Source organism: Onychostoma macrolepis, chromosome 04, assembly GCF_012432095.1.
Source record: "Onychostoma macrolepis isolate SWU-2019 chromosome 04, ASM1243209v1, whole genome shotgun sequence".
In the NCBI taxonomy this organism is placed as follows: domain Eukaryota; kingdom Metazoa; phylum Chordata; class Actinopteri; order Cypriniformes; family Cyprinidae; genus Onychostoma; species Onychostoma macrolepis.
Genome location: NC_081158.1, coordinates 31,532,056 through 31,543,608, shown reverse-complemented (window position 1 = coordinate 31,543,608; position 11,553 = coordinate 31,532,056). Strand labels below are relative to the sequence as shown.

At 35.8% G+C, this 11,553-nt stretch overlaps 1 protein-coding gene across 1 annotated transcript in view; it reads left to right on the top strand.

Annotated features, from left to right (window-relative positions):
- ahcyl2b (adenosylhomocysteinase like 2b) overlaps positions 1-10,647 on the top strand; it is a 34,533-nt gene extending 23,886 nt beyond the window's left edge. Inside the window, exons 2-17 of the mRNA XM_058773380.1 lie at positions 637-745; positions 1,067-1,210; positions 2,134-2,234; positions 2,503-2,605; positions 2,684-2,778; positions 2,853-2,959; positions 3,588-3,704; positions 3,860-3,923; positions 4,514-4,602; positions 4,891-4,961; positions 6,006-6,100; positions 6,195-6,293; positions 7,346-7,414; positions 7,644-7,722; positions 9,051-9,171; positions 9,260-10,647. Coding sequence (XP_058629363.1) covers positions 637-745; positions 1,067-1,210; positions 2,134-2,234; positions 2,503-2,605; positions 2,684-2,778; positions 2,853-2,959; positions 3,588-3,704; positions 3,860-3,923; positions 4,514-4,602; positions 4,891-4,961; positions 6,006-6,100; positions 6,195-6,293; positions 7,346-7,414; positions 7,644-7,722; positions 9,051-9,171; positions 9,260-9,266 — 1,470 coding nt within the window. The 3' untranslated portion in view covers positions 9,267-10,647. The remainder of the gene's footprint in view (positions 1-636; positions 746-1,066; positions 1,211-2,133; positions 2,235-2,502; positions 2,606-2,683; positions 2,779-2,852; positions 2,960-3,587; positions 3,705-3,859; positions 3,924-4,513; positions 4,603-4,890; positions 4,962-6,005; positions 6,101-6,194; positions 6,294-7,345; positions 7,415-7,643; positions 7,723-9,050; positions 9,172-9,259) is intronic.
- The last annotated feature ends 906 nt before the right edge of the window (positions 10,648-11,553 follow it).

Below are 11,553 nucleotides of genomic sequence, written 5' to 3'. Positions count from 1 at the left end.
AGTTATAATCATCAAAATTAAAAGAAATAAACATTTGAAATATATTAGTCTGTGTGTAATGAATGAATATAATATACAAGTTTCACTTTTTGAATGGAATTAGTGAAATAAATCAACTTTTTGATGATATTCTAATTATATGACCAGCACGTGTATGTGTGTATATGTGTATATGTGTATATATATATATATATATATATATATATATATATATATATATATATATATATATATATATATATATATATATAAAACATAAGTGGTTACATCACAGGTTCCACAGGGAAAAAGTAAGCAGCACCGCTATTTCCAGCATTGATTATAAGAAAAATGTTTCATAAACACCAAATCAGTATATCAGAGTGATTTCTGAAGGATCATGTGACACTGAAGAATGGCGTAATGGCTGCTAAAAATTCAGTTTTTCATCACAGGAATTAATTACATTTTTATAATTTATCAAAATATACTACAGTTATTCTAAATTGTAAAAATATTTTACAGTTTTACTGTATTTTTGATCAAATAAATGTAGCTTTGGTGAACATGAGACTTCTTTTCTTTTTCTCACTACAAGGTTTCTCACTCTGGTGTTTTCTCTCTCTTGTCCTGACCTCCCACCCTTTTTCATGACAGATCCAGTTTGCAGACCAGAAGCAGGAGTTCAACAAACGTCCCACCAAGATTGGCCGCAGGTCTTTGTCTCGCTCCATCTCACAGTCTTCTACAGACAGTTACAGCTCAGGTATGGCGTTGTACGAGCACCAATACATACTGTACAGTCACATGCACACGTCCTGTTAAACCTCAGTCAGGTGGGCTACATAATCTGTTACCATACGTCAAGGGTCTAATGTAGAGTGTCAGGTGAGTCGTGAACAAAAGCTTTGCTGTGTGGGTTCTCTGGCAGGCCTCTTTAAGAGGATTACATTGATAAAGGAGAGTAGATTGTAGGTAAGAAAAGTAAAATCTTCATTCCTGCAGGGCTCTCTTAGGACTGTGTTCAAGGAGAAACAGATACACACGTCTTCATATTTTTTTTTTTCTTTATTATTCCCTTTTTCAGCCGCCTCATACACTGACAGCTCAGATGACGAAACCTCTCCCCGCGACAAACAGCAGAAGAACTCCAAGGGCAACGCAGACTTCTGCATCAAGAACATCAAACAGTCCGACTTCGGACGCAGGGAGATCGAGATTGCAGAGCAAGGTGGGAAGGGCCCCTTGTGTCTTAATGTTATGTGCCGACAAGCTATAACCGTTTACGAGCATGACGGCTGCTTGTGCAATGCCGTTCACTCTTTGAGTTGTCCTCGGGCCTGTCAACATATTAAGCCACTGGTATTTGTTTTTGATGTGAAGTAAAAGTGTGTTTGTGTGAGATCAAGCGAAGCGTGTTTTGATGTTCTTCCTGTGCTGCTGAGGGGCCATATGTTCAGTGTGCGCTGTGAGACAGCAGGGCACCCCCTTCAGCTCCTCATAACCACATGGCCAAATACTCCATGTGCACTTACACACAGCCTGAATCTGTTTATCAGCTTTAAAACTGTCTTTCATATTTAAAGCTATGCTATGTGACTTTTTTGTTAGCAAAATGTAAACAATGAGTCTTCCAAACCATGTTTTTGCCTTAAAACCATTATGGTAACAATTGAAAATGTGACATTTACCTGTATTTTCTGAACAATGCCAATCTCTAAACCAGTTACTGCTTCGGTTCATTTGCCTATAAATAGGCTTGCCAAGTAATAGTTCCCACCGTTATTTGAAATGATTAACAATCAATCAATATATATAATGTCACTGTTGTCAAACCCTTTTAACGTTATAAAACAACAACATAAAAGTTGCTTACCTGCACTTAGGACACGTTTTTCAGATATCCATATTTTGTTATCGTCAGATTTTCAATGTTATTAGTGACATTCACACAGATAAGGCCATCATTTGTAACCATGAGCCTCAAGCCATCATGTTCATCTGTGAAGCACAACTCACATAATTATCAAAAATGTTCCTCTGCATGTAACTTGTAGTTTTATGCTTCAGTCACTAAAAGTCGAGGATGTGCAAGTGAAAAACAATGTTTAATGTTATATTATAGCCATGTGTTAATGTTTTTCTGCACTGTAGAGATGCCTGCTCTCATGGCTTTGAGGAAGAGAGCTCAGGGAGAGAAGCCATTGGCTGGAGCCAAAATTGTGGGTTGCACCCACATCACTGCACAGACTGCTGTGAGTTTCTGCACACGCACACGGAAATACACTCATATACCTAATATTAACTTCATTTGTTCTTAAATTAAACTAATTACATGAAATTCAAATTACACTATAATTCCAACACCCTAATCCTACCTCAACACTTTTTGGGACATTATTCGTCCCACTTTTTTACTGTCATACTTTATTTGTGAGGAAGTTTTCAAAAATAAAGCTTGTTTTTGAGAGCCGACTGACATCTGTGATTCAGTAATGCATCGTCAAGTATTTGTGTTTGCAGGTGTTGATGGAGACCCTCTCTGCTCTGGGTGCTCAGTGCAGATGGGCCGCCTGTAACATCTACTCCACTCAAAACGAGGTAGCAGCTGCTCTGGCCGAGGGAGGTAAATATTTTCATATTTCCTTTTGTATTCTTTCATATTTTTCTGCCCTGATGAACTCCTGTGTGTCGTCTCTGGCAGGTTTCTCAGTGTTTGCCTGGAAGGGTGAATCGGAGGATGATTTCTGGTGGTGTATCGATCGCTGTGTTAACGTAGAAGGCTGGCAGCCCAACATGGTAGCTAGAGTATATACATATAGAGAAGTGAAATATTATGACTGCTTGACATCTCAACAGCTTATGTCTTGTAGATTTTAGATGATGGAGGAGATTTGACTCACTGGATCTATAAGAAATATCCCAACATGTTCAAAAAGATCAAAGGCATCGTAGAGGAGAGCGTGACTGGAGTTCACAGGTGATTATGGTCATTTGTGAAAAACTTTAGTTTGTTAAATGCATTAAAGTAGTGTTACATTTTTGGCATTTGAGGATTAAGTAAAAACTTGTAATTGGACACAATGTGGGGGGGACTGCAATTGTTTTTTCATATCAAAAGGGAATGTCTCCATCTGGTGGCAAGTAGTGGAACTGGCAAATGTGGTTGAAATTTAATGCTTAAAAAGAAACTATTGTCATAATAGTTATAATAACCATTATATATATTATGTATATGTATGTATGTATAAAACATGATAATTGAGGACCAAATCAGCATATTTGAATGATCTCTGAAGGATCATGTGACAGTAAAGACTGGAATAATAATGCTAATATTTCAGCTTTGCATCACAGAAATGAAATGCTCTTTAAAAATATAATCAAATAGAAGTCAGTTATTTTAAATTATAAATAATAATTTACAGTATTACTGGTTTAATTTTTGTTCGACTTTCAAAAAAAAACATCTCAATTATTCCAAACATTTGACCTGCAGTGTATATATTAATTATATATATATATATATATATAGTGATTGTCAACATTAATCCTTCAAAATTAGTTTTTTTTTGTGTTGTAAACATCTCTTATATTTTATTTTCTAGGCTTTACCAGCTGTCAAAGGCTGGCAAGTTGTGTGTTCCCGCGATGAATGTTAACGATTCAGTGACCAAGCAGAAATTTGACAACCTCTACTGCTGCCGGGAGTCCATCTTGGATGGGTATGTCACTTATAAAGGCACTCAGAATAGTTTTCCCAATCAATATGTTTAACACACTGTGTGTGTAAAGTACATGTCTTTTTCGGCCTGGCAGGAATTGTGTAGTTAGTATTGGCCTGTGGTTTTACTGAGCATGTTTGTGTTTTGTGTTCAAGTCTAAAGAGGACCACAGATGTGATGTTTGGAGGGAAGCAGGTGGTGGTGTGTGGATATGGAGAGGTGAGATCATTAGGTGGCAAATGTTGCCAGCTTATAACTGTTTCCTACGAGAATTTTTAGAGAGCTGCATTTAGATCTTCAGAATATTCTTGGCCTTATGTAAAGGTACACTCATTTAAATCTGTTCATTCGAAGGACTGGCATCTGACACATCCAGTCTTGCAAAATCTAAAAAATTATTTTTAGGATTGGAAAATGCTCGGTGAAGAATTAAAATAGGAAAATAATTTGTCTGATCAGCTAAACCCCAACCATTTTAGAATGATTTTGTTAAATTTTAGAATATTCTATTTCATCCGTCAATCACTTTTGCTGACCACACCTCCACTGCACTGCTGCATTGCTGCATTAGTAAACAGAAACCAGATTTGGCCACTAGAGGACAGAAAACCCCAGGAAATGCCTCCACATGTATTTCATTTGATTTCTGATAGTCGTAACAGGAATGTTTTTCCAGGAAGAACAAAGGATCTTGATCTTGCCCTGTTTGTGTCAGTCACATTGTGTGCTACATACATTATATATTTTCACAGATACATTTAACCTTTTTGTTCCGAGTCATTACTGTAAATCTTGTTGTGTGTAATAAGGTTGGAAAAGGCTGCTGTGCTGCTCTCAAAGCGATGGGCTCCATCGTCTACGTCACTGAGATTGACCCCATCTGTGCCCTACAGGCCTGGTGAGTCGCAGCCGCTTTCACTGATTCAGCATTTCCTCAACAGCAGCGATGCCCTTTGGATGCCGTTAAATTACACTTAATATCATTCTAATGTATTAATACATTGTGAACCAGCATTTGAGTGGTGAATGTGTATTCAGCATTTTTGCACACCTGATTCAAATTATCATAGTACTTTCCTAACTCTTGTAAACGTTCTGCAAGGTTCTCATTCAGAATTGAGTCTCTTGCCACTTATTTTTAATTTGTACTCCTTAGAAAGACTCATTTATATTTGTCATCACACAGCATGGATGGCTTCAGGCTGGTAAAACTCAACGAAGTCATCCGACAAGTCGACATTGTCATCACCTGCACAGGTATTTTGGAATCCGGTTTTGATTGTAGTAAATTTCAAAGGTTTATTATTCTGATTTGAGGGAAGAAAAATTACAATTTACCCAAAAAAGAAAAGAATTATCTACTTTTTGCATCCTTTTTTAAGCTTGAAAGCTGCTGTGCACATTCTTTATAATTGCTTGGAAAAAAATGTAAAAAATAAATATTATTTTACTTTTTAAAAAAGTATTTATAATATTTTTAAATAATTTTTAAAAGGCTTTTAGTCAAATAATAATAATAATAATAATAATTATTATTATTAATTATAGTGATTTTTAAAACAATCACTTATATTTTTTTTAAATATTTATTTTTTGTTTTTAAATGAGGTTATGAAGGATTTTAGTCTTATGTATTTTAAGTAATCATAATGTTTTTTAAATAATCATTATTAAATTTTTAAAAGTGAGTCTTTTTTAACATTGTTTTTAAATGAGGTTATTATAAATAATTAGCTATCAGCTAGTGTTTAACAGACACTACACTGCTGCAGAATGAGACACTGTTATATAACTGAGCACAGTTTATTGCTTGTATAACTGCATTCTGACTCTCACTGCAGTATGAAAATGCACTTGTCATTAGCAAAGTGATTCTAGTATAGATTGCTCTACCTAAAGTTAATTACATCTGAGACTTCAAGTAATTATGCCTGAGCTGCAGTCAGTCTTGAATTTCAGTTAAATGTAGTTTGACAAAAGTTCTGATTATGGACCAATTTCTAGCCGTTCCTGTAGGATATAGTATGAACAGGACGATTCAAGAATCAAACCTGAATTACAGTTCAGTCTGCAGGCAGCTGTGTTGCTTATGTGGATGAATTACTTTTGGTAGTAATTGCGTTTTGACTTCTTTGGATTCGTTTAGTGGTTCTGTGGGGAAAGACAGGTGGTGAACGAGTGGCTCTTTGAGTCATTTTAGATCAATTTCTTTCCCAAAGCTCCTTTCATCAACTAAACCAAGAAGCTTTCAGGGTTTCTCGTCAGCATTCATCTCACTTTTGTTGTGTGCGGTGTCCTTAGGCAATAAAAACGTGGTAGTAAGAGAGTACATGGACCGCATGAAGAACGGCTGTATTGTCTGCAACATGGGCCACTCCAACACTGAGATTGATGTGGTGAGGAAACTGCTCTAACCCATAGTTTATTGTCGCGCATATATGTACTGTAAATAGGTGTCTGAAAGTTGACAGTCTTCTTCCAACTTTTCAGGCCAGTCTGCGAACCCCTGAACTGACCTGGGAGCGGGTGAGGTCGCAGGTGGATCATGTAATCTGGCCGGATGGAAAGAGAATAGTTCTGCTGGCAGAGGTTAGAGAGATTGAAAATTTTTGCTTTAAGACTATTTAGATTAAAATCAATCAATCCAATATTCATTCATTCACTCATACAAACAGACATACATACATACATACATACATACATGCATAATGAATTTTGTTGGTAGTAATTTCCAGAATTTTGTGGAAAATTTCCAGTACTAGTTTTATAATTAGATACACATCCGATTTTCTTCAAAATGTTTACATTCACTTACAGCCGACTGTGTTTAAGTGAAAACTTACATCAAGGTGCACTTTTTTTCCACAGTGTATCGCATTAGTCTTTATCAGACTAATGTGTTGATAACTTTTAGTACTGCACCTTTTGTGATTATTTTGCAGTTAAATGGTAAATTACGCAGGATTGCAAAATAAATTGACATTTTATTGATTTTGAATTGTTCTGAATTGCATAAAAAATGGAGGGGATGTAAAATACATCTTTATAGGTAATGTCTTAATGTTATCACAATTACATTGCAGTGTTTTTTTTTATTATATTTTATTTTGGTTTTGAGCTTTTTTAGTTTTTTTTATAATTTCCATTTTCATTTTAATATCATTTTGTAGTGCATTTTTGTAATTTTATTCATTTTTGTTTTATAGCTCTATAGTTATTAGGTTATATACATTTTTATTTTGGTTTTAGTTGTTTTTGTACTTCACGTTCAACTAAAATAAAAAATGAAAAGAAGTCTTTGCAACTAACTGAAATAAAAGCTTTTTTATATTTTGGTTAACATTTAGTTTTAATTTAAGTTTTTTTTTTTTAAACCCTGTTGCATTGGATTAAATGTCCTTATATAAGTGCAAAATAGATTTTTTTTTATATATATATATATATATATATATGTATGTGTGACTAAATATCTGGGAAGTATCTTTCTGTAGGCAAGACAAATTGATTTCTTTAACTAGTCGGATACATCACAGGCATTATGAAGGAGAAAAAAGAAGTTAAGATTAAAATGTAACTAAAAACACAGTTTGTTAGAATTTTAATGTCTTAACCATTAATCTATATACTGTATATATTTCCAGGGTCGCCTCCTAAACCTGAGCTGCTCCACTGTTCCTACCTTTGTGCTGTCCATCACCGCGACTACTCAGGTGAGATGAGAGTGAAAGAGTGCAAAATGAACACAAATGACTTTATTAAATGGGTAATGTGCTTTTGTGTGCATGCAAGGAGAATTTGACTTCATAGTCATAATTCAGAGAATTGGTTTCTCAGTCTGTGTGCTGTGTGAGAGTATGAACCTCAGGCACTTAGTGTATGTGTGTGTGTCACAGCCTTGCTGTTGTCATGGTGACTGATTTCTTGCTCCTTTTTCCCCAGGCGCTGGCTCTGATAGAGCTGTACAATGCTCCTGAAGGCCGCTACAAACAGGACGTCTACCTGCTGCCTAAAAAAATGGGTATGATACACTGATATAAATACATGCATGTGCGTAAAAAATGCCATGTCTAAATGAATGGTTATGCATGACCTAAAACAAACTATTTGAGAGTTCTGTGCTGCTTATCCTCCATTAAGACAAGCGTCACATGCAATAAACCCAGCGTTTAAGTGAAATCCTCAAATGTTGTGTTAATATTATGGCCGTCTAGGGGTGTAATGGTTGTAATTGTTTTAGTCTGCTCCATGCACGGATGTTTTCAGCCTGTTGAAAGATTCAGTGTTTTCTGCAGCACGCATTGTAGAGAGTTTAGCCATGTGGGATCCTGCGCAGACCCTGAGGAGCAGGAGACAGCTGAAAATAGGTCACGCTGTCACAAACGGCTGCCACTTCTCACTGCAGACTGCGCCGTTCTGTCACTTCTCCCTCCCTGATCGCTCATCCTCTCCACTGCTCTTCAGCTTTTGCTTCCAAACCTGCAGCTCATGCTCACAGACATGAACAATAAATCCGAGATTGAATCCCAAAGATTGAATTCTCTTTAAGAGGAGGTGGAGAGATATGGGTAATTGATTGTAGTCAGCTAAGATGCAGTCACGTTTACCTTTGGTCTGTGACATTTTGTGGGGGCGAATTCCAATAGGAATCCATACAATTGGAAATTTTGCATGAGAGTTCTGCAGCAGATTTCTCTCTTTTCGAGCTGACCAATAGAAATCTGCTTGGTTTAAAGTGAGTTGTGCTTTATATTTCACTCTGCTATTGGCAAAACAATGCACTTTTTTTTTGCCCACGAAATGAAATTGGCCAATCGCTTTTCTGATTGGAGATGAGCTTCCTTGATTTTCTGAATCTTTGCATCAGAAGTAAAATATTAATAATTAAATAGCCTTTTGTTTGCAAAGTGTTTTTTTTTTTTTTTTTTTTGAAGTTATGCTGTATCTGTGTACATTTAGACTCCTCTGGGACTCTTTACTTTTCAGTTGATTCTTCTGAAAATTTTTGATGAAGTGAAGCTAGATTAAAAAAGAAGAAAAATAAATACATGCATACAAATAGCATGCTAGAATGATTCTGAAGGGTCATGTGACACTGAAGACTGGAGTAATGATGCTGAAAATTCAGCTTTGATCACAGGAATAAATTGCATTTAATTACATTATATTCAAATACAAAATAGTTATTTCAATTTGTAAAAATATTTCCCTATTACTGTTTTTACTGTATTTTTGATAAATTAATTGCAGCCGTGTTTACTTGGCACTGAACTATGGTGCTAAATTATAAAGTCAATCAAAAATACTTTTCTTGATGTGCTTAAAAATGCTAATCTGCTTTTTCTGCAGATGAGTATGTGGCCAGCCTTCATCTCCCTACTTTTGATGCACATTTGACTGAACTGTCTGATGAACAGGCCAAATACCTCGGCCTGAACAAGAACGGACCCTTTAAGCCAAACTACTACAGGTCAGCAGCTGCTTGATAAACCTTAATGATTCAGAAACTCCCGTCTATTTTAATTGTTTAATAATTGCTTGCAATGTTTCATTTTTAGGTACTAGACCCATTCACAGGTGGGAAACGAAGACTAAAGAAATTACCAAGACTCCATAATTCATACAGACTAAGGCGAGACAGAGCTGTGTGTCACAGCTTGCATTTGAAGGGGAGGGAGAAGCCCTGATCTGATTGGTTAGGGGTGAAGGGCGTGGCTAATTATCGCTACGGCAGTGTTTATTTATTTTATGCTAGAATAACATAGCTAACCTTTTATGAGCTGCTACTGCCAGTGGTGCAACCTAGCAATGTTTTCATGAAAATTTCACCATTTCATCTTTTCTTAGCTTCATTTGTTAGTTGTACGTAATCCATTTAGAGATCTTTTATTGTTTAATTATAAGTTCCGGTAAAGACAAAAAAAAACAAAAAAACAAAAACAATGTTCGATCATACCCGATGATTTAGTCATGGACATGCCACGTTGTCCTGTTCTGTTGTTTTCTACATGTTTTTTTTCTTTTTTTTTTTCTTTATATAATATGGGGGGTGGGACAGAATTGCAGTCAGGCACAGGGCTTCAAATCGTACTTTTTAGTTGATCACACTATTCAAATTTTGTTGTTGTTGGTTATTTTTTAAAACTTGTATTAATTTTGACAGCAAATTTTAACATTTGTGATCTCAGTTCTAAATAAAAGCTGTTAAAATTTAACTGGATTGTAAACGTTTTGGGGCGGGGCTTATCCCCTCCGTTCACTCAGACTGGAATCTCATTGGCTGATGCATTAGCATTTCAAATTTCCCTTTCAAACGCAACACGCTCCTTCCACACTGTTTCCAAGAATGCCAGTATTGATGTTTGAGGTTGAAATGCTCAAACTGTGCGCAATCTATCCACATTATTGCTGAAACTCGTCAGGCTGTGTAATCACAGGGGTGTATAATAAGATATTTATACAATTGTTTTTTTTTGGGTTTTTTTTTTTTACTTTTTCTTCTGCCATTAACTTTTGTTCCTATGAACTCATCCTCTGTCATTATAAAGATAAGCAATTAAATGTTATAAGATATTCTAGTGTAATATGAAATTTAATGAAACCCTTGTTTTATATACTGTGAAGTAGAGCCTATATCAATGAGATACCAAATGTACAGTTAATCCGGTACTGAGTTTCTTTCCAGGTCCTCTGCAGATTTAGTTTGGAACACAATGGGAGAGAAATGTGTGTAAACTGAAGCCAAGACCAACTGTGTACTCATTTCAGAGGATAGAAGGAAAGTTTTGCTGTTTGCAGGCCTGTAGAGCAAAAGCTGCCTTTGTGACTGGGATATTCAAATATAATAAAATTGGGACCTTTATTTTGCTACACTTCTGAAAATCTTTATGGCAGGTATTTATCCTCTCTTTGCCATTTGTGTTTGTCATAAAGGGAATCAAAATGACCTTGTCCGTTTCCTGTTTAATGTGGCGTCTCTTTCCTTCGCTCAGGACCGTCTCACATGGATGTGTGTGTCGATTAGCCAGTGGAACGCTTGCAGCGCAAAATACTTTTCTTTGATTGTCCTGCCCAAAGTATACTTCGTAGTTTGTTTTTTAAAAATCAAAAGTCGAATGCACAGCTGTTCAAAGTACTCCTTTTGATAGCATGCATGAACACAGGCGCTCGACATGTGTGCTAGAAAGATTCATACATGTCCAGTGTCTGTGCCTTTTCTCTCCGAAAGTTAAGAGCGAATAGATATGTTTTAACCGCCTCACACGAGCACTCGTCAGCGCAGGCATCTGTTGTTTTTTCTGGAGTTTTCAATAGTTTGTTGTTCTTGTTCGGTCTCCTCTTGTTCATTTTCCAAAATGTGAAACAGCGGCCCGAGCTTTTCCTGTGGAAGCCTGTGTCAGTCGCAGAATAAACAAAATTAATTGTGACTTTTTATCTCACATTTTGGACTTTTTTCGAAATTGTGAGATATAAACACACAATTGTGAGATATAAACTCGCAGCTCATCTTGCAATTCCGAATTTGCATCTTACAATTTAGATTGTAAGATTTTGAGTTTGAATTGAATTTTTAAAATACTGTTTTAACAGAATTGCAAGGTAATTGCTACTTTTTATCGTACATTCTGAATTTTTATCTTACAATTTTGACTTCTCAGAATTGTGAATTTATATCTTGCAGATATTTTTTTATACAGAGCTGAAAGGTAATTACGACTTTATATGTCACAATTCGTACTTCTTAGAAATGTGAGTTTATATCTTGCAATTATGAGTTGACATCTTGTTTGTTTTTTGTTTTTTTTGACATTTAACTCTCAATTCTGACTTCTCAGTGAATTGAGTGAGGAAC